We start from the raw sequence: 24,335 nt of genomic DNA on the forward strand, positions 1-24,335 counted from the left end.
TTCATATCCCAGTGATATTAGGTTGGTTGAAGTCCCCAACTATTATTGCCCTATTGTTTTTGCACTTAGAAATTTGCCTGCATATTTGCTCCTCTATCTCTCTCTCCACTCCTAGTAGTGTGGCTGCCCCCTTTGTATTCCTAAACTCAACCCACATGACCTCATTTGATGATTCATTTAGTGTATCATCCCTCCTCACAGCTGTAATTGATTCTTTAACCAATAATGCTACAACCCCACCTTTTTTTAGTCCCCTCTCTACCCTGCCTGAAAATCCTATATCCAGGGATGTTGAGCTGCCATTTTTGCCCCTCTTTAAGCCAAGTTTCCGTTATACCAATGATATCATGCTGCCTTGTGTCTATCTGTGCCCTCAGCTCATTGGCTCTGTTTGCTATACTCCTTGCATTTAAATAAATACCTTTTAAGATTGCCAAATTACTGTGCTGTTAACCTTTTAACCTTTGCTTCTTCTGTCTTTCAGAGTCACCCACTAATTTTCTGTCTCTCGCTCTCTGCTCTGAATTTGTCCTATCTGAATATGGGCTCAGATTCCCATCCAGTTTAAGCCTTCCCCAACAACACTAGCAAATCTCCCTGCAAGGACATTTATCCTGGTTCTATTCAGATGTAGACCATCCGGCCTGTACAGATCCCACCTTCCCCAGAACCTGAACTGAGGCAGAGCTGCCCTAAGCTGTCCAGCCACCCTGTAAAATCCCATAATGATCTAGGAAGCAAGTTAAAAAGCATTTTCCATTTTGATCACATGCATTACCTTTATTCTAGAACATCATGCGACAGCTAAAATGACCAATACTAAATATTTCTCTGAGCTGTCTGCCAATCTATTTCTATTTCATCTCCAATATTTGGTGGCCTATAATGCAGGGCAATTTTGTACCATAAGTTTGGCTGTTATTTAATATTTTTAGTAGTTTACATCAATCAAATTTACAGCTGTGCATCCATTACCCAATATAATACCATTTCCTTAATAAGCGTTATATATCTATTTAACCAGTATCTACTGACATGTCACAACAGAACAAAATAATAAGAATCAGGCAATAAATTGTTCGACTACAATGAATTTGTTGGGAACTTGGATTCTAGCTTGGAGCCAAACAGCTCAGTATTACTTGCATGATAAAATTCATTTCAAAAGTATCTCTTTCTGGATCTTCTTTTTGTCTAAGCACATTGTGTTTCACATCATTATTGTATTGTATTTTTTTTTCTGCATCACTTGATATTCATTTTCATTTCCAATTGAGAAGTCTAGCTCTCTAAAATTGAATTTTGCATCTTGTAGTTATTGGTTTTGATCCATGTTATGTGTCCATAACTAAACTACAATTATCCTTTCAAATTAACATAGGAATGCATTTAAAGCTGGCAACATTACTTCTGGGCATCATAATACAGTTGTGTTCAAAACCTTCACAAATCTTTCCTTTACATATTTAACTCAAAATGTTCTTGATCAAAATGGAGCCAACAGTTTTCACGCTTAACGCACAGCAAATGCAAATATTATTCATACTAAATTATTTATTGCACTGCTAGATGCAGTAATTGAAAAAATCTACAGTAATCCTTGAAACACTTTGAAATTGCCTCTTTGACTGATTGTTTACTCCATTGCTTCTGAAAATCCTTTCTGATGTCAATCGGGGTAAAGTGCAGCAACCTTAAAATCCACAGCTCATATAACCTCATGATGCAGTGTGTGAATTACAGAATAACTCTTTGTTTCTTTCACAATATTTATTACTTTTTTAAGTAATTTTCTGACAGATATAAGTAAACAAATACTCCAGATTGAAATTTTCAGAAATGATCAAGCAAAATGAATTTTTCTGCTTCGGATTCACAGCTATGCTTACAGTGGCATATTTTAATTAGAAATCCAGGGAAATCTGGAGTAAGTTGCTAACAGTGAAATTGACACACAAAACTGGGAAATATATAGCATGTATCATTATAGTTGCTGTTGCAAGAAATTCAGGGCCGTTATCATATTTCTTTAAAGCTTTAATGCTTCTAACTGTCCGGTTTTAATTTGAATACTTTCTGCATTCAAATACATACCAATGAATCGTGACTCCAATTTTTTGGAACATGATCTTTGCTTTTTTGTAATTTTATCATTTTTTTTTGGATATCCTTTAACCCCATCTCTCACACTCAATTTATTACTACGTCACTTTTTAAAATTCTTTTTTGGGATGTCAGTGTCGCTGGCAAGTTCAGCATTTGTTGCCCATCCCTAATTGCTCTTTAGAAGGGCCTTGTCGGTTTATGTGATTTTTTTTCTTCATATGCTTATGATCCATGAAAGGCCAAGAAGCAGTGCATGATGGTTAATTTGGTCGATGTATGAATCTTGCTAAATGTAAAAGTTCTGCTGGAATATGTAAAAGCAATAGGAATATAAAGGATAAAGGAACTGCTGACCTTTGTCTGATCAAGTTTGAAAAGAGATATGCTTGGCGTGAAGGACCAGGCATAAACAGCAGCATGGCAAAACCATGCAGAAGCAGAGATAAATAAGCAAAATTAGTTAAAAATGCGACCTTTGAGGTTCTTGAGGAAGGCTGTAAAAACCAGTAGATGTCTCCATCCTAAGAGCTCATGGATAAACAGTAAGACAATTACAAGAAAGGCCACATTAAATGATTAGGTGATCAAGGTATTTTAATCAATTAACCTAATATTATATTCTGTATAATTATGATCAATGTAGGACACTAGTACATTATAAGAGCCTTGACTGACAGATAGAAATACACATGACCCTTGGCTGGTACAAAGCTATAGTGCCTTAAAGAGAAGTAGTTACTTTCTTTCAAAATGTATAATGCATTTATGTACCCTTGCTTCTTTAGCTTTAACACACATTGTCCTTATGCACTGATATATTTTGTATAGATTTTAGGTACAAAGTGATTTTGTAATCTCTGAATCAGGTCAAGACTGTGTGCCACATTATAACTTTTAATTAGCTTCATTCCAAGCACTAACAGTCACTATGAGAACATACTCGAGCAACATACTGATAAACACCTGTCTTAATGGAAATTCTACAGGATACCTATACACAAATTAGGCATTTGGGATGATGGGCCCAGAAGTTAATCATTAGTACAATGACACAACATGCAATCTTATCTCAAATAAGCAAATACCAAAAATACCTTCAGGCACCTCATTATCTCAGAAGAAAACCAGCAAATTTAGTGAAATAATAGAAAAAACTATAATGAGAGGGACATCCCATAGGTAACTGACACCCTAGAGAACCAGTCAGGAGATAACAGGAAATTATATCAGGAGATGACCATCTTGGAGGATAGTGAGCTAGTGTTCGAACTGACTGTATATCACTGCCTCTGTTAAGTATCACTTTTTGTACTTGTTGTGATTAACTTAAATTCTGTGAAGCTTATGACAATGTACTTGTACCCAGCGTAGTCTGTAGCTATTCTGAACTAAGGGTCCCCTTTAAGATCAGCTCTCCAAACTCAGTCTGACAATTGTAATTGACCTGAAATCTTACAGCCTCATTGTCATTTTTTTTTGCTTTCTCCTCTGAGAATACTTTTGCACTATTTCAGATAAGCTTTCTGCCTAGTCCATCAGCCTTACTAATGCCATGTACCCTCTCTAGTCTTTAGCCTGCACTTTCCCTAATCCTGTCCTCTCCTCAACTCCCAGCATGTAAATTTAAATCAGTCCCCATTTCTCTGTTATCATCTCCTCAAGGATATTTGAGAAATTTCTGTTCAGATGGAAGTTGTTCTGCTGAGGTAGTTTACTCTTGCTATAATTGCTCTAACTCCTGAACCTTCCCTTTTTGCAAAGGCCCTGCAGCCACATATTGGCCTTCTCAATTTTCCTTAAATTGTCCAGGCCATGATACAGAAAGTAGTCCAGAAACCATCAGCTTAGAGATCTTTTTCAATTTAATGTGTAGCTCCTTAAACTCCTTCTGCAAGACCTCGCATTCATGTTAATGGTTTTAATAAGGGCCACGTCCTTTGGCTGCTCTTCCTCCAGGTGTATGCAAGTTGTATGTGGGATCTTTTTATGGCGAGAGTTATAAATAAGATTGAAGCGATCCAAAGATGTGCTGCACGATTCAGCACAAATCAGTATGGGAAATGCACCCTGTGTCACATCCTTGATCAAAGATTTGGAATGGAAATCACTACAGCAAAGGAAGGAGAAAAATAGACTCTTCCTCCCGCCCTAGAAGATTTTTCACCCATTCTGTGATGTCCTTCACCCTACCACCATGGAAACAATATCACAGAAAATTTATAACAAAAAAGGAGGCCATTTGACTCATTGTGTCTGTGCATTATATAATTCTGGAGTTCTGGTAATAACTACAAAATAAACAAGTGAAGAGGGAACTCAGTATTGCATAAACCTCAGCCACCATGTGTTAATTCAACATTATTATAATTACACAACTCTTCCTTGAGGCTTTCCCCTTGCCTAGTTGATGCTCTGTAACTACATAATTGAAAAATGAAGTATTTGTATTAAGAGCTTCCATCTCACTGAGGGGGCTTCAGGCCAATTCACATCCAACAACCTGCTCTGAAAACCCTGCTCATATTTTAACAGCTGTGACAAATTCCACTGCAGCAGCTTAGACAATCTACAACATTCTAAAACAATTAACAACATTCTAAATAAAACAATGCACAACATTCTAAACACAAAAGTCAATTTGCCCTATTTCCCAATGTTAATAGACCCTTTAAAAAGTTCCAGCATCCGGAATCTGTATCTTTGCCAATAGCTAATTGGTTCTTCCTTGGGCTGTACCCCGTGTGTGTACCAAATTCCATAGATATCCTTTCATTAGTTTTTGAGATCTATTATTTACAGACAAACATTACATCTGTCCACCTTCAGTGGCGGAGATAATAGAAAAGATAGTCTATATCCCGAACAGCAGAATTTCTCATTACTATCTCTCCTATTGTTTGTAATTTACCTGCTGATCCATGAACAGTCCCTTGATCTATGGTGCTGCAGGACCTCTCTGTCAGAGTTTCTGTTACTGTAACTGGACTGTAATTGGACTCGGGTTCCTGGCATACTGACAAATCGGTCTCACTCTGTTCCTCTGTGGCTGACCAACCACTTTACACTCTGTACACCATTCTCGTTTTCTGAACTGACTCATACTTCTGTTTTACTGAACATTCTGGAGAAGTTGATCTAGAAGCTCCTCATCCTTTCTGATGCTGCACACTGTGGCCAATTGTTCCAGGAGCACTGTACTCTCTGCAGAGACAGCTAACCTGCAAGAGTGAAGAGAGCAAGCCTAAGGGACAATGAGAGTCAGGGAGAGTATCTATCAGAGATCAGTTTCTAAGAAAGTATCATAGAGGCTGGAGTTATAGGAGGAGGAAGGCCATAAAAGCAATAGTGACAGGAAACTCAATAGTTTCTGTGGTCACAGATGTGATTCCAGGATGACAATTTGCCTCCATAGTGCCAGGGTCAGGATATCGATGAGCAACTGCAAGACATTCTGACGGGAGATGGTGAACAACCGGAGGTCGCAGTCCATATCGGCACCAATGGCATAGGTAGGAAGAGGGATGAAGTCCTACTGACAGATTTTTCTAGGAAATAAATTAACAAGCAGGACCTCAAAGGTAGGAATCTCAGATCACTCTCAGTACCCCGCACTAGTGAGTACAGAAATAGGAGGTGTGTCTGGCGAGACAGTGCTGGAGGGAGGGCGTTAAATTACTTGGACATTAGTAAGCAAGTTTGGAAGGCAGAAAAAACAAAGACTAGAAATAGACAAAAAGGGAGTTTGTCAGATCTTAATGCAAGGAGTCTTAATGGTATAAACTTCAATGCAAGGAGTCTGCTGAATAAGCTGAGGGCACAAATGAGAACAGTATCATAGTGTTAATGTTACTAGACTAGAAATTCAGAGGCCCAGACCAATACTCCAGAACCACGAGTTCAAATTCCACCATGGTATCTGGCAAAATTTAAATTTGATGAATAAATCTGGAATAAAAAGCTAATATCAGTAAATGGTGGTCGTGAAACTACTGGATTGTTGTAAAAGCCCATCTGATTCACCAGTGTCCTTCAGGGAAGGAAATCTGCAATCCTTTCCCAGACTTACCCCACATGTGACTCCATATGCACAACAATGTGGTTGACTTGTAACTAGGCCCTTGAAATGGCCTAGCAAGCCACTCAGTTGTTGGGGGACCTGTGCCAAAATTGGGAGATCTGTCCCACAGATTAGTCAAGCAACAGCCTGGCATAGTAATACTTACCAAATCATCACCTTACAGGAAATCATCTCTCTCCTCCATCCCCACCCCCTTTCTTTTCCAAATAATTTATATAGATTTTTCTTTTCCCACCTATTTCCATTATTTTTAAATGTATTTCCATCCATTGTTTTATCTCTACCTTTTAGCCTATTTCGATTTGTTCACCCCACCCCACCCCCTCTAGGGCTATCTGTACCTTGCTCGTCCTGCTTTCTACCCTTAATTACACATTCCTTAGATAATATCATCACCTTCAACACCTCTTTGTCCTTTTGTCTATGACATCTTTTGGCTATCTCCACTGGCCCTCTATCCAGCACTACCTGTCCCACCCCCCACCCCCCCACCCCCCCACCAAACCAGCTTATATTTCACCTCTCTTCTATTTTTACTCAGTTCTGTTGAAGAGTCATACAGACTCGAAACGTTAACTGTGTTCCTCTCCGCAGATGCTGCCAGACCTGCTGAGTTCTTCCAGGTATTTTTATTTTTGTTTTGCATATTCTAGGACTGGACGAACAAATGTTTGGTAAGCTATAACCCTGATATTTTTGGCATAATAAAGATTCCTCCTCAGAAATCCAAGAACCCTGTTTGTTTTGGATGTTATCTGCTGAATGTGGAATCCCCAATGAAGATTTTTTTTAAGATGAACCAGCAAGTATGGTTGTGTATCCCCTGTTGCAGGATTTGATTACAAAACTTAAAGTTGTCTATTGGTGGGTCCTTTTTGTTGGTGATGTACATGTTGGGTCAGGAATTGAGAGGATTGGCAGCAACCAGGAGGGTCAGCAAGTAGGAAGGTCGATGCAAGAGGGTCAGCGAAGCTGGAGGGTGGACAGCAAAGAGGAGGGTCAGTGCAATTAATTATTTCCTTCACTTAACTCTTTTATACTTGAAGAGGAGTACCTCCTGAAGATCCCAAGTTTCTTTAGACTTTTGTTATAAATCAGATCATATTGATTTGGTCCCAAAGATCATTTTAGTCATTTTATTTTGAATTAGGCATCTTGAGAAATTTATTTCTAATATTTATCTGTATGCAGTAAGAAGTGGGTACTATTCAGGCTTGAGCTGAGAAGTGGCAAGTAACATGCGTACCACGTAAGTGCCAGGCAATGATCACCTTCAACAAGAGAGAATCTAACTATCTCTCCTGACATTCCACAGCTTTACCATCACTGAATCCCCCACCATCAGCACCCTGGGGAGATCTCCATTGACCAGAAGCTTAATTGGACCAGCCACATAAGTACTGTGGCTACAAGAGCAGGTTAGAGGTTCGGAATTCACCTATGGTACATTCATGGTGTTATTAGGAAGGGAGTTGCAGGATTTTGACCCAGCAAAGCAAGGAAAGGTGATAAAGTTCCAAGTCAGGATGGTTTTTATTTAAATCATTCAAGGGATGTGGGCTTCGCTGGCTAGGCCAGCGTTTAATGCCCATTCCTAATTGCCCTTGAGAAGATGGTGGTGAGCTGCCTTCTTGAACTGCTGCTGTCTATACGGTGTAGGTACACCCACAGTGCTATTAGGGAGGGAGTTCCAGGATTTTGACCCAGCGACAGTGAAGGAACGGCAATATATTTCCAAGTCTGGATGGCTTGGAGGGGAACTTCCAGCTGGTGATGTTCCCATCTATCTGCTGCCCTTGTCCTTCTCGATGGTAGTGGTCGTGGGTTTAGAAGTTGCTCTCTAGGGAGTATTGGTGAGTTTCTGCAGTGCATCTTGTACATGATACACACTACTGCTACTGTGCGTCGGTGGTGGAAGGAGTGAATGTTTGCGAAAGGGGTGCCAATCAAGCGGGCTGATTTGTCCTGGATGGTGTATAAATTTCATCAGATTCTTACTTCTCGTTAGCTCTGAAGAAGTCATACGGACTCGAAATGTTAACTCTGTTTCTCTCTCCACAGATGCTGTTAGACCTGCTGAGTTTTTCCAGCATTTTCTGTTTTTGTTTCAGATTTCCAGCATCCGCAGTATTTTGCTTCTACCAACAGATTTTTGATTGACAAAGGAGTCACGGGCTATTAAGGACAGGCAGGAAAGTGGAGTTAAGGCCACAGCCAAATCAGCCACGATCTTATTGAAGAGTGGAGCAGGCTCGATGGGAAAAATGGTCTACTCCTGCTACTATTTCTTATCACTGGTGCCTTGTAGATGGTGGACAGGCTTTGGGGAGTCAGGAGGTGAGTTACTATATACAGAATTCTAAGCCTCTGACCTGTTCTTATAGCCATAGTATTTATTGCTGCTTGGGAGCACCGTCAATGACACCTTCCAATACTTTGCTAATGATTGAGAGCAGACTGATGAGGTAATAATTGGTTAGTTTGACTTTGTCCTGTTTTTTTTTTACGGACAGCAAGTCCCTGTTTTAAGTTACACTGTTTTAATTCATTTAATTTAATGTTGGTCAGTTAATAGGAAGGGTATTCATGTTTACGTCAGGAGTTTCGTTTGAACGTTTCTTCATGCCAGGTAGGGTCACATGACCCAATCAGTGTCATTTTGGAGTAGCCCCTCCTACTTCCAACCCTCCCAATTGCTGCAGACCCTCCCTGTTGCCAAGCCTCACGCGTTGACCTCCCATTTGCTGACCCTCCCTCTCATTGACCCTCCTGTTTGCTGCCCACCCTCCCGCTCGCTGACCCTCACTTGCGCCGACCTTCCCACTCACCAAACCTCCCCTTTGCAGCAATTCACCAAGCCTCTTTCAACGGCACCTTGTAAATCCGTGACCTCTATCACCTAGAAGGGTAAGGGCAGCTGACACATTGGAACACCACCACCTGCAAGTTCCCCTCCAAACCACATACCATCCTGACTTGGAAACATATCACCTTTCCTTGCTGTTGCTGGTTCAAAATCCTGCAACTCCCTTTCTAATAGCACTGTGAATGTACCTATAGGCAAATTCCCAACCTCTGACCTGCTCATATAGCCACAGTACTTATGTGGCTGGTCCGATTAAGCTCCTGGTCAATGGTGGGGGAGTCAGTGATGGTAAAGCTGTGAAATGTCAGGAGGGGATAGTTAGATTCTCTCTTGTTGAAGATGGTCATTGCCTGGCACTTGCATGGTACGTATGTTACTGGCCACTTATCAGCTCAAGCTTGAATAGTGCCCATGTCTTGCTGCATAGAGACACGGACTGCTTCATTATCAGAGTAGTTAAGAATGGAACTGAAGATTTTATTACTAGAAAGAGAAGACAACATTTGGACATTAATTTTAATGATACTGCATTTGGATGAGATTTACTTAATTGCTTCTATAGTTTTATTTAAATTGGTTTGAAAATGAGAAATGGCCTACCAAGCATTTTTTCTAAGGCAGTTCTCTCCTTTAAGTGAAAGGGAAAGGAAACACTGCTTAGCATTCAGTATGAATGATCAGAATTGATGAAAGGATACATCAGTCCTTCTCTTAAAGCAGCTGACTGACAATGTATAATTCAAGCATTTTCTCTTGTCATCATTGCTGTTTTAGTTGGCTGTAATGAGTATGAATTGCTAATAAAAGTGTTTCTATTTTCATAGGTAAATATAAGAAATAAATTTCTCAAGATGCCTAATTCAAAGTGACTAAAATTATCTTTGGGACCAAATCAATATGATCTGATTTATAACAAAAATCTAAAGAAACTTGGGATCTTCAGGAGGTGCACTTCTTCAAGTATGTAAGAGTTAAGTGAAGGAAAGAAGTAATTACAAGGGTAAGCCAAGGGAGCACAGTTTAAACAAATACAAGGTAAATCCAGGACTGATGTCAAGAAATTGTTCTTCACATAAAGAATGAACATATGGGATAGACTCCAAGGGCAGGATATTGAGGTCGGCGAGCGGGGGGGCGGCGGAACTCCCGACGTCACTCCGTGTCATTTAAGTTTTCAGGTCGGCAGGGGCGCAGCCGAGTCAGCTATGTGCCCACCGACCTGTCAACGGCCTATTGAGGCCATTTAAAAAGCAATTGACCTCGTTAAAGGACCCGCCCGTCCAACCTTAAGGCTGGCGGGCAGGCGGGAGCCCTGGCGGGCTTCAGAAAAAGCACGAAACCTGATCCACGGGCGGGATGAGGTTCCATGTAGGTTTTTAAAAATTTAACAAAAGTTTAATTAAAAGTGACGGACATGTCCTAATGACAGTGTCACATGAGGGGACATGTCAGGGAAATTTTATTTTTCTACGTTTAACATTTTTAGCCTCAGGGAGATGAGTACGCTCTTTCATGCGCATGCGCGAAGAGTGCACTCTCGGCTTAGGGAATCCCCTACCCCGCTCGCACAGGGAGCGCTCCCTGGTGGAAATCACATTGGGTGGGCCTTAATTGGCCCGCCCACCTAAAATGGCAGCGCACCCACTCCTGAACCTCCCCCCTGACAGGGGGAAAATCCTGCCCCAAGGAAAAGTAGTAGAAGCAAAAAACCTGGAATCTTTTAAACAATAATTGGATGCTGAAATGGGAATGATTGAAGATAGGTTGATCAACCTTCCTCATCTTTAATTACCTTGTGAATAGTGAGGCTTATTTTAGATTCCCAATGCCCATGCTTTACCTGTTTACTTCTTTAAGTAATTTACAATTATTACTGGTGCTTTGGACCACTTGAAAATCCGTGGGGTGAGAAATTAATTCGCATTGTGCACGAAGGTGAATAATTTCTCCCCTATGCTGTTCTCTCCTCCAGCTTTACATTGGACAATGTATATGCAGCAATACATTATGGGTAAGACAAGTGATTTGTTACATCTCAGATACTTGCATTTTCACTGCCTTCAAGATTTTTAATGCAAAGTACTCAGCCATCAAATCACATTACTCACAGTAGGTGTAGAAATCTGCCATGATTTGTCTAGGGATGTCATACCACATTAAATCACTTACCCTAAACATGGACTATAGCAATTGCTACTGCCCGAAATCCCTTCTACCTGATAGCAGATTTGTCACTCTCCTTGGAGATGTCTTGGGAGTCACTAAGAAAGGACATTTACCTTAATGCAGTATGTTGGAATTAATGAAATAATATTTATCAAACTGCCCAGGAAACTCATCATTCAAGGGGACATTCTCACACCATTACAGTTTCACACCCACTATATTATAATTGTAGCGATGCAGAGTGAAGTTAAAAAAAAGTTCTCAGGCAAGCCAATGGACATCAGTTAAAAGTTTTCCAATGATAAAGAATCAACTGTCTCACGGATTCGCAGATCTCTAACTTACCTGGCTAGATAACAATGTGAATCCAGCAGGAGCTTACAGCCTCATGTCACTTTAAGCAGGCATTAGTCTCTAACTTATATCTTTAATATGACTGTGTCCATTTTTATGCAATCATAAGTTGATCTAAATTTAAGTTATATTTGTTAGTTACAGTCATATTTAAAGAAAGTTTTAAAAATTCATAGGAATTGGAAATGCCAAAAAAAAAATCCAACAGTTGCTAGAATGTGTCCAACACTGCCACAGAGATCTTTCCTCACATACCAAGCTGCAGAATTTACCACTTTATGTACTAAGGATAACCTTTGAGAAAGCACTTCTAAAAATAGCTGTTGTCTCATGCAGTTTTGCTTCAGCTGCTTGCAGCTCTCAAGAACATCCCTCATCCTTTCGATGAACTAAGTTCCCTGTCTCTGTTTAAATACTGTAATGTTTAAATACCATAAATAATTACAAAATAGTTACAATAAATATATAATTAAACACATTCTTCAAAATTTTCAGATATTATTTTGTAGGTAAAATAGATAAAAAAATAATCCAGCTACAAAAGTAAATGTCAGCATTTAATATAGTAAAGGTGCAACATCCTGTACTGAATTTAAATGCTATATAAGGGAGATGTCTACATGTTTACTGATGTCCCTAAGTTGCTCAAAATATGCAGCTCACTTCAGTGCACATGCACAACCACTCATTTGGCCTATTTCTCTCCTCCGGTCTGCCCAGGCCATCTTTAAAGTTGAACAGTGCCCTGAACTTCTCTCAATGTTGTGCTGAAACTAGCCATTTCTAGGTAAACAAGACTTCCTGATCCTTCCTCTTCCTAACCACTGGACTGCAAATTGGTGCTTTGATGGTTTTGACTGACTAATGTAATACCCATAATTTCCAACGAAGAACAGTTTTAATGCACGTCAAAAATGTGTTCACATTTAGATTATCTGGAGTTGTCAGGAACACAAAAGAATCTTTAGGAGAAAGGAAAGAGAATTTTGACCCCACAAGCACATCTCTTTGAGAGTTATCCTGTCCACTCTCTCATCATATCTCTATCCATTCTTTTTTCAAAAACAAATCTATTTATCTCTTAAACCTGCTGCTTCAACAACCTTTTCCTGAGAACTTATTTCAAAATTCTACTGCCCTCAAAGTGAAAATGTTCTTCATAACTTTTCCTGTCACTCCTAACATCTGACTTTTTTGAACTTCTGTACTTCTGTGCTCAGGTATTCACACCCATCAACACTGAATGACTTGCTCAGGTTAATCGTCAACATAATCTCAGACATTTGTTTTAAGAAAACGTGGGAATTACTAACGCCTAAATAAAATTATTCACCTCACCTTGGCACACAACCCAGGCCTCACTGTCACATTTCTCTCCACTGGTCCTCAACTCAAAGAAATTATACTCTTCAAAACTCAGTAGGCCATTGCCATCTAAATCGATGACTTCAAAGATGTCTGAGAGAGCAGCCCTATTAAAATGAAAAGACAGTCAGAATGGACAGGTTGTATCATCGGAATACAGAAAAGATATAAGCTACCTGCTTATGTCTTTTAATTAAAAAATGGAAAATGCTGGACAAAAATATACTATCAGATGACATAGTTAAAAAATGCTCTTTTTCTCCTTGCCCATGGTTAGTTAGTCAGAACAGCATTATCCACTGATTTGAATGCATATACACATAAAAACTACACTTCTTTCTCACCTTCTAAAAACTATCAGGCTATTAGTTACCTCTTTGTGAAAACAGATAGTACATTTGAACTCTTTCCCTCATCCTGCTATTCTTCCCTCAACTCTGCATGCTTGGGCACCTTTTGACATGTCCTTCTGAGTACTATAAATGGATTTTCTCCAGCATGAGTGTGGTATTCTGATGAGGTGTTACACCAAAACTATTAACCTACTTTCACTTCATATGCTGAATGGCCTGCTGCACATTTGCATTATTTTCCGATTTCTAGCATTGGCAAGTTTTCCACCACAATATCAGCTCCAATTTAAAATAGCTGTTTTAAGTTTCTGCTTTAAAAAAAAATCACCTGAACTCCTTGGTGAGTGCTAGGTTACCATCTTCTCTGTGGACCAGCCTGGCCTCTCGTGTCACTGATTTCCTCCTCTTCCTTAGTCTGCAGCCACTGGTGAAAGGGAGGAGGTGATAAACTCCAGAACAAAGCTCTCCCTTCCACCCAAACTTCTGTTGTATGAAAATTAACAGACATTAGAACATTTTATTTACTCTTCTGGACGTCACTGTGATCCAATGTTGAATAATTTGCTTTACTTTGCTGAATTTTTTTAAACACAACAATTTTGTACCAGGTAGCACAAAGTGTTCTTACATCCATGGGATCTGAATTCAAATCCAGCCTTGTTTGATGGGATCAATGCATTTTCTCTAAGCCTAACGTAAAGCTCCAAACTGATCTGAATTTTATCTTAATTGAGTTCTGAATCCAAATCAGCAGAAGTACAAATTCAGCACACATGGGCAATTTCATTGGGAAATCTGGCTGCTATGTGACATTTAGAAATGGCCTCCAAGGTTGGGCTAAGGCTACTCTTTGGTGCTGTATAAAAAAAGCTACCAAGTGCTTAATCTGGGTTTTCAAGGAAATGCAAGCCTCACCTACCTTCATGCTGTTCACTAAAAGTTTGTATATGTCCGAGCCCTTCCTCTCTGAAATCATTTTCCCTCCTGCCACAAATCCTTCTAACAGCATCATTTTGGAGCTTGCACAAAGACTGGATGAAGCCATTATCTTACATCCCTACAAGTTCTGAACTTGGAGGTACAAGTTGGACACTCAAAATCTGGCTGTCCAAAAACCAGAATTGTCTGAAAACCAGGCATTTTAAAAAATATTCCATTTGATACTCAGTTAAGTGAAATTCAGACTTATTGCCCAAATACTGGAACAATTCAGCCAGGTGCTAGTTCTCGATGGCATGCCTGTACTCTGAGTCGGCATGAATGACTCTCGACCCCACCTGGCCCGGCCTGAACTACCTGATCCAGCCTGAACCGCCCGACCTCTGCCTACTCACTGTCGGTGCAGTTGTTGTACCCAGATCACTCGGTGTTTATTGTGATTTTCTGTGTTTTTCGCCATTGCAATCATGTTAAAAAGGCCAATAGGTAAAAAGGTCATGGGTAGCACTGCAAAAAGGAAGCAAAGTTTGGTGTATGTAGCTTAGAAAATGTAATTACTGCAGAAATTAGATAGAGGTGCATTCAGTGCGAAAACTAAATAAGGTGTATGGGGGGGTAATGTTCCTTCATCATTTACAATGTAAAGAAACAGAAAAGTGTATTACATTATTATTTATTCTTTTTCATACTTTATTTTATGTATCTCTTAATGAATTTAGCCTATGATAGGTTACCTGATTTTATTGTTGAAAATCCAGGAAAACCTGAAATCCGGCATGGTCTGGGTTTCAAGGGTGCCGGATTTTTGGATGTATGGGATGAGTAAGAGTAAAAAGGTGAGAAGCAAGTGCTGGTAGCAGAGTAGGAGCAGGAACCTACTGATTGAATGGCTACATAGCTGCCAATGACACATCTGCTTTGGGAAATACACCTGGTGGAGGACAATGGTCACCTGTGCAATGTTGCTCTTGCTGCTCAAAAGCAAAGGAAATGCTGACCAGGTTTGTCAATGTATTAGTCACTTGTTTGATATCCGTGTGGAAAGTACAACGTCTGATGCTGTGATTGATCCTTATGCTACCCTGCTAGAAGTCAGAGGCAGAAAAATTGAGGTGATTGGTGATCTTCACCATTCCAATGGTATAGTTGACTACAGGCGTCCTTGCAGCAGATGGCACAACTCTGTAACTGGCTTCCTGTTGACATGGAGTTAATCCCTTCATTCTTTGAAACATTGAAGTGATAAGTGACAAATATGGTTGGTGGCCGAACAGTAGCAGGAAATCAGGTGTTGGAAGTAGCTGATGTCTCTGGCATGCTTTTTGATATCCTGTACTACTTCACTTAAATGTAAAGTATTTAACACGATTTCAGAACCAAGCCACGCCCCTCCACCTTACTTGCTTAATGCCACGACATTCAGTAGCTTGCAGTTAAGGTGACCCGCTATTCCCAAGTTCAACTAAAATTTGTATTGGAAGAGCTTCTTTTATATGTGACCTCTTTATCTTCATCTGTTTCGTTCCAATAAAGTCTTTAAAATGCATAAAGTACAGTCAGAGAACATGTCACAATTTTAGGTAGACTTTAGTATTACTTAATGTTATAATAAAATAAAAATTGTATCAGAAAACAAATGCTGAAGAAAGATTATCTAATGTACTGTTCCCTCATATGGGAAAAAGGTTAAAAACCCCTGCTTCCTTTAAGCCTAGTAGAGATGAACTCAAAACAAAAAGTAGTCACAACAATACAATAGCAAAATGGAGATATCATGCTTGCAGCTTATTTAAAGAAGCACAGGAAAAATAAATAACTGGATCAGGCTTACAAAACCATGAGTGTAATGTAAGTGGAAAATTCCATTTACTTTGGTGAGTGTGTGATCTTAAATATAGTTATAATATATTTTGTGGCAGTGTATTTTTGATCAAGAATGATCATATAAATTTGATATTATGGCAAATTGAAAGGTTCTTGAAATATCAGGTAAACATATTATGCCAGAAACTAATTGTATTACTTTTTTAGTGCAACATTACAAATACCATCCCATACAATAATAGACAATTAAAAAATAGTTTTGGAAATCCACAGCTGATTGATCAGCATTGGAATGAGAATAGTAGATTACATTATTTGGAAGGATATTTAATCAGTGCACTCACCCGAATGATGACTGATGTGCTGTGCAATCCCAGTACTTTCTGTTTTTATTTCATGTACCAGTACAAAGCTATTTTGTCTCTATATATTTTGTAAATTTACAGATCTTTGAATCAGGATGTTTGAAATTTTCTAATCATTGATAGATATTAGGTGCTCATTGTTATATTGTTCCTCCAAAATCTCTTTTGTCCCTTCTAAAGCCAAATTTAATTAACAACTTTTCTAGTTTTGTCAATTGTGTTGGTTTTGGACAAGCGTGCACAGAAATATTTCTAAAGCATAAACCAGTTTTTGACTTAACAAAAGCAGCACACCTAAGCCCACTCTTCTCACTAGTACATCAAGATACTTGGGTCCAGTGTTGGCCATTACCCCAAAACAGAAGTTTAACAGTTAAAAACAACTTGCATATATTATAGTAAATAGCTAATGGTCACAGGTTCGATTAAAGTGTCAAGTCCTTCTCATGTCTCAGCTGGTTAATCCAATAAGTGCTCATCAGGAAGGTTCCTGGTTCAACTTGAGTTTTGTGCCAAAATGACAGAAGTCGTGCTAAAATTGTTCTCAATTCCCTGGGTTACAAGGGTAAATCAGCCAGGATGTTACTTCTGATTGATATTCAGCAAGCGCCACTGAAGATGTGTCTAAGATCTCAAAGGAGGACCAGACAGGCTTGGCTTTTGCAACATCCATCTTATCCATTATCAGATGGCTCACCAATATCCATAGCAAGTACCAGAGGATGTGTGGGAAACTACGACTCAACATGGAAAGAAAATTAGTGGAAAGAGGAGGAAAAGTGTCCAGTTGAACAGCAGTTTCCTTGATGATTTTGGTCTCACATGTGTTGAAAAACAAGTTTGGAGTCAATGCACACTAGCTATTGACCTTTGATTTCTCTACACACCAATTCATTAGTCCAGGTATAGACAGGTTAACAAAACCACATTTGGAGTCTTTGGGTTGAATTTTCCCCCTGTCTGGGGGGTTGTGCGGGAGTGGGTAGGAGCGAGCGTGAATCTGATCGGTGCCCCCAATCTGGTGCATGCCGCCATTTTATGTGGGCAGGCCAATTAAGGCCCGCCCAGCGTGAAGCTCATCTGGAAGCGCTGATCGCTCCCTGTACGGGCAGGGGGGGTGGAATTCCCTGAGTCAGGACCTACGCTCTTTCGCACGCATGACATGTCCCCTCATGTGACAGTGTCACATGAGCTGGGACATGTCAAGGAACATTAATGGAAAACTTTATTTAATTTATAAAAACTTCATGAAGCCTCATCCCGCCCGTGGATGAGATTTCATGAAAAATGTGAAGGGCGCCTGGGCTCTTTGCCTGCCCGCCAACCTTAAGGTTGGACGGGCAGCTCACTTAACTACTTTAATTAGTTTTTAACAGGCCTTAATAGGCCTTTGACAGTTCAGCTGCGCACCCGCCGAACTAAAAATCTAAATGACGTGAGGTGACATCCGGACGCCCGCTCGACGCCACCGCACGTCATTTTCCACCCCCGCTCGCCGACCGGAAAATTCTTCCCTTCATTTCTGTTAGCAATTCTGACCTCTTTTTCCCGTAATTCTGTGGCACACACGACTTCCAGAGCTTCAGAACCATCAGCGTTCTTCAAAACATATAATGCAGTATCCACATCCATCCAGGGCGATAATTTTTCTGACCATATGGAACAAAACGTAAAGTTACTGTGACTAAAAAACTGTTACATGTGCAACAAAGGTATATTGTAGAAAATGTCTTTATTTCCCTTCTAGCGAAATTCTGTATTGCAAGTATGTTACATTACAACTATTAAACTGATAAAGATGTATATAGCATTGAGGAGAGTTGTTTAGAATTCAAATAATCCAGGATTACAGCATGTTGAATAAAACATTTAGAAATGAATAAGGTGTTGGAAATGGTTGGGGAATCATTTAAACATACTTTACGGGGGAGTTATGAGACAAAATTAGTCTGCTTCCATTTCACATCATAAATAGTCTGTCTGAAATTCCGCAGCCATATCAGGCTAAATTCATAAAAAAGTGATGAAACTACAGAATGCACATTTCTCATATTGTGAATGATTGAACTGAGTGATTGATGTGCTGCCATTATAAAGATTTGTGAGGCTGCACCTGTCAAACAGAAGGGAACTTCCTTAGGATTAGTAAAATATGTATTAAAAACTCTACATTTTTAAAGGTAACAAAATGTATTGCTCTGCACTGCTTTATGCTTTTAAATAATACATATACATTAATTTCATGCATTTTCCATCGAGAACAGTAAAATGCAAAAAAAGATAAAATATATAGTCAGTGTAACATTGTGAAGGCACTGAAGCTGTGGTTACAAAATTTTTTAAAATAGTTACAAGTTCATAATTTTGTTTCCTTTTTTCAGGGACTGACATTCTGCAAGAGATTGGCACTCTTGCCCTACCTCACTTAAATGACCATTCTTCAAGTCTGAGCCTAGGGCATGAGTGTCGGCAACTGTTTGGCTATATGGGACTTTGTAACCTAGTGTGATTAGTAGGGAGGGAAGATCTGCTCTGTATACCAGGTAGAGAAAAATCACAAACATGTTTACAAATGTATTTATAATTTTGCTACACCTAGTTCAAAAGTAAAAATATTTCTATCCTTATACAAAGATACACTTTCTTTTAGAAGTCATTGGAGAGTAATCAGAAGCATAAATCAACCTGATATTTTTCATTCCTGAGATAAGGATGATAAAAGAGATAAAAGGACACAGTTATTATTAAGATAGAAGAAAATGGCCTGTCTGAAGTCTGAACACTGAAGTAACATTTGAGGTGAGCTACATGGACTGAACTGACTCTTCCCATTCCTACATTATGTCCTTTAAAAGGAAAAGGCAAGAGGCACAAACAAAGGCAGGGAGATAAGTAGGTGAAAAAGGTAAAAAGCTGTGTTTATCAGCTCTCCTCTAAGTTTACATTCTCTTACCAAATAGGGTAGCAACTGACATTACAGGGCTAACACAAAGTCAGCCTTTTGTTCGCCTGCATAATATGTAATCACAAGATAGTTAAATGTTGGGAATGTCATTCAGTCCATTCATTCATCCATCCAGAGAAATCCCAACCTCACCCCATTGTAGCATTCAATTATTTCTTAAGTGATTTCTGAGATTTTGCCTCCACTACTGTACCTGCAACTCTTCATGTCAAGATAAATTTCCTGAATCAGTTCTAAAATTACCTTTTACTAGTTTGAACCAGTTCCCCCGAGTTCTATTCCCATAGTTTCATTCTCGGATAAACACCATGGGCTGGATTTTGGCCTCAGCAGACACCTAGCAGCTGACCAAGAACTGGTACAGGCTAGGAGAATCCGATTGTTTAATTAAAACAAAGCATCGCGAAGGCCACAGAGAGCAATGAGATTTCCTAGGAAATTTCCCAACTTGGCAGGCCTGCCTCCATAAAAAAGGCCCCTGTACACACTATTTTCCCTCCAGGGAGGTGGAGAAGGATCGAATTGGGCCCGTTGACCACAGAAGGAGGTCAGCTGTGGCTACGAAGGCAGGTGAGTGCCAAGGCAGTTTGGTTAGAAGGCCCATCTCGGTTCTCCGGGATTTTGTCCCAATTGTATTCAATGCTGTTAGGCCCTCTAGTCCTCACCATCCCCCACCAACTTCTATACCATCTCCATGCCACTTCCATACTCCTTCCATGTCCCCCCTGCCCAATCACCCAGTATGCATCATGTACAAAACCAATGAACCATATAATTACAGTGCCAATTTTTGAAATGCTCACAAAAACATACCCAATCAAAAATCTCCTTTGAAAAAAATTGCTATTATAACCTTAGAAATGTGTCAATCAGACAAGGCCATTATATATCAATAACAGAAGCTTTGCCTCACTTCACACATCTTAATCTTTTCCAAATAAATCTAAAGACATTGAAAAAACAAATCAAAAAAAAAATTATTATAGCCCCATAAAGATACCAATTAGAGTCATAGGGGTCTACAGCACAGAAAAAAGCCCTTCGGCCCATTAGGTCTGCACTGGTCAAACAAGTACCTAACTATTCTAATCCCATTTTCCAGCACTAGGCCCATAGCCTTGTATGCCATGTCATCGCAAGTGCACATCCAAATACTTTTTAAATGTTATGAGGGTTTCTACTTCTACCACTCTTTCAAGCAGAGAGTTCCAGATTCCCACCACCCTCTGGTTGAAAAAATTCTTCCTCACGTCCCCTCTAAACCTCCTGCCCCTTACCTTAAATTATGTCCCCTGGTTATTGATCCCTCCGCCAAGGGGAAAAGTTCCTTCCTGTCTATGCCCCACATAATTTTATACACCTCAATCATGTCCCCCCCTCAATCTCCTCTATTCCAGGGAAAATAACCCCAGTCTATCCAATCTCTCCTCATAACTAAAACTCTCCAGCCCAGGCAACATCCTGGTAAATCTACTCTGCACTCTCTCTAGTGCAATCACATCCTTCCTATAATGCGGATTCCAGAACTGCACGCAATACTCTAGTTGTTGCCTAACCAGCATTTTATACAGTTCCTGCACAACCTCCCTGCCCTTATATTCTATGCCTGGCTAATAAAGGCAAGTATCCCATATACCTTCTTAACCACCTTATCTACCTGTCCTGCTACCTTAAGGGACCGGTGGACATGCACACCAAGGTCCCTCTGATCCTGGGTGCTTCCCAGGGTCCTACCATTCATCATGTATTCCTGTGCCTTGTTTGTCCTGCCCAGGTGCATCACCTCAAACTTATCCGGATTAAATTCCATTTGCCACTGATCAGCCCATCTGACCAGCCCGTCTATATCTTCCTGTAATCTAAGGCTATCCTCCTCGCTAATTACCACCACACCAATTTTCGTGTCATCCACGAACTTACATATCAACCCTCCTACATTCAAGTCTAAATCGTTTATATATACAACAAACAGCAAGGGACCCAACAACGTTCCATGTGGAACCCCACTGGACACAGGCATCCAGTCACAAAAACACCCCTCGACTGTCACCCTCTGCTTCCTGCCACTCAGCCAATTCTGGATCCAATTTGCCAAATTGTCTTTGATCCCATGGGCTCTTACCTTTGTTATTAGTCTCCCATGCAGGACCTTATCAAAAGTCTTGCTGAAATCCAAGTGGACCACGTCAAATGCATTGCCCTCATCTACACACCTGGTCACCTCTTCAAAAAATTCAATCAAATTGGTCAGACATGACCTCCCCTTAACAAAACCATGCTGACTGTCCTTGATTAATCCCTGCCTCTCCAAGTGTAGATTAATTCTGTCCCTCAGAATTGCTTCCAATAGTTTCTCCACCACTGAGATTAGACTGACTGGCCTGTAGTTCCCTAGTTTATCCCTTCCTCCCTTCTTGAATAATGGTACCACATTGGCTGTCCCCCAGTCCTCTGGCACCTCTCCTGTGGCCAGAGAGGTATTGAAAATTATTGCCAGTGCCCCTGCTATCTCCTCCCTTGCCTCACTCAACAGCCTGGGATACATTTCATCCGGGCCTGGAGAATTATCTACTTTTAAGCCTGCCAGACCACTTAGAATCTCCTCCCTTTCTATGCTAATTTCTTTAATTATATCACAGTCCTTCTGCTTGATACATGTACTTGTAAAATAACTTTGGATTTTCCTTTATTTTACCTGCCAATGTTTTTTCATGCCCCCTTTTTGCTCTCCTAACTTCCTTTTTAAGTTCCCCCTACACATTCTATACTCCTCTCGGGCTTCCGCTGTTTTGAGCCCTCGGTAACTGCCATAAGCCTCCCTTTTTCTCTTTATCCAATCCTGTATATCCCTCGACATCCAGGGTTCCCTGGATTTGTTGGTCCCACCTTTTATCTTTACTGTAATATGTTGGCCCTGTACTCTCCCTGTTTCCTTCTTCAATGAGTCCCACTGCTCTGACGCAGATTTATCTAAAAATAGCTGCTCCCAGTGTACTCTGGCCAAATCATATCTGATCTTATTAAAATCGGCCTTCCCCCAATTTAGAACTCTGATTTCTGGCCCATCCTTGTCCTTTTCCATACCAACCTTGAACCTAACGGAGTTATGATCACTATCTGCAAAATTATCCGCCACTGATACCTCTACCATTTGCCCGGCATCATTCCCTAAAATTAAGTCTTTGAACGCCCCCTCTCTTGTAGGACCTTCTACGTACTGGCTTAAAAAGCTCTCCTGGATGCAATTTAAGAATTCCGCTCCCTCTGAACCTATCACACTATGACTAACCCAGTTAATGTTGGGGAAGTTGAAATCCCCCACTATTACTACCCTATTATTTTTACACTTCTCTGAAATTTGCCTACATATCTGCTCTGCTATTTCTCTCTGGCTGTTTGGGGGCCCATAGTACACTCCCAGCAATGTGATTGCTGCTTTTTTGTTTTTCAGTTCTACCCATATGGCTTCATTTGAGGAGCCTTCTAAGATGTCATCCTTCCTCACTGCTGTAATTTATTCCTTGATCAATATTGCAATATCCCCTCCTCCTTTACCTCCTTCCCTGTCTCGCCTGAAGACCCTATATCATGGAATATTGAACTGCTAATCCTGTCCCTCTCTCAACTATGTCTCTGTGACAGCAATGACATCATACTTCCACGTGTTAAATTGTGCCCTCAACTCATCCACCTTATTCGTCAGACTCCTTGCATTAAAATAAATACCTTCCAACCTTGCCAAACTCCCTTGTGCCTTAATTGGCCTATAATTTCTCTGCCTTCCAGGCTCACTTGTTTTCTCTTCTAATTTTGGCTGTGCACCTCCCCCTGCTGAACCTCCTCTCAGGATCCCATTCCTCCTGCCAAGTTAGTTTAAACCCTCCCCAAAGCAATGGGGAGGGTTTTAATCAAAGCAAACACTCCCCCTTGTACCCATCTAAACAGACCCCTGCTGAACTACTCCATTAGTGAGTTTCAAGAGATCAGGCAAAAATTCACAATCAGGCAATCTAGGAACTGTGTCAACAGAAACAGATGGCCATGAAAGGGGCATGGAGGTGGCACAGGGGACATGGAGCAGGCATGAGATACATAGAGGGGGCATGGGTAAGACTTTTTAAACATAACTTTTAAAAGGATCTCAAATTCAGACTATGGTTCATGACTCCTCTGAGGAACTGATCATACTCCAGGAATATTGCAAGGAGCAGGTGCAGGGGAGGTGTATGAGATGCTTACCCCTGAAATGGAACCTCCAGGTCAGGAGTGCAAAGTACAGGCACCCTTATCCTCTTCTAGCGAAAATTGCTGGTATCGGGAATGGAGGCGGGAATCCCAGAGTCAGGTCCCGCCCACCATTTTAAAAAGGCCTCTGGAGTCAACTTTGCAAAAATCTGGTTCCATCTATCCATGATGATTTATTTGTTTTGAATTATTTTAGGTCTTCCATCATATTTATGGTAAAGTCTTGATTGTACTTGGGATATCTTTGAAATGTCAAGCTAGTCAGGCAGCATCTCTGGAGAGAGAAATAAAGTTAATGTTTCATGTCAACGATGAAATGTTATTGACCTGAAACACTAATTTTGCTTCTCCCCACAAATGCTGCCTTAGAATTTCCAGCATTTTCTATTTTTACTTCAGATTTGCAGCATGTGCAGTATGTTGCTTGGGATATCTTTGATCACAGAGGGAATATTGTTCTATGATTCTATCTCTTCATAGAGCAGACTGCCCTCTTTCTCATGCTGACAAGGTGGCATATAACAAACCCATAGTTAGTTTAAACAAAAACAAAAAATGCTGGAAAAACTCAGCAGGTCTGACAGCATCTGTGGAGAGAAAGAGAGAGTTGACTTTCTGAGTCCGTATGACCCTCCTGAAGAAGTCATATGGACTCGAAACGTTAACTCGGTCTTTCTCTCCACAGATGCTGTCAGACCTGCTGAGTTTT

The 24,335-nt window shown here is 40.3% G+C and overlaps 1 protein-coding gene across 1 annotated transcript in view; it reads right to left on the reverse strand.

Annotated features, from left to right (window-relative positions):
• efcab7 (EF-hand calcium binding domain 7) overlaps positions 1–24,335 on the reverse strand; it is a 97,558-nt gene that overhangs the window by 20,724 nt on the left and 52,499 nt on the right. Inside the window, exons 8-10 of the mRNA XM_078561314.1 lie at positions 17,956–18,065; positions 13,617–13,771; positions 12,909–13,042 (exon numbers count right to left, since the gene is read on the reverse strand). Of these exons, the coding sequence (XP_078417440.1) occupies positions 12,909–13,042; positions 13,617–13,771; positions 17,956–18,065 (399 nt within the window). The remainder of the gene's footprint in view (positions 1–12,908; positions 13,043–13,616; positions 13,772–17,955; positions 18,066–24,335) is intronic.

The sequence above is a fragment of the Cetorhinus maximus genome, chromosome 17, assembly GCF_964194155.1.
Source record: "Cetorhinus maximus chromosome 17, sCetMax3.hap1.1, whole genome shotgun sequence".
In the NCBI taxonomy this organism is placed as follows: domain Eukaryota; kingdom Metazoa; phylum Chordata; class Chondrichthyes; order Lamniformes; family Cetorhinidae; genus Cetorhinus; species Cetorhinus maximus.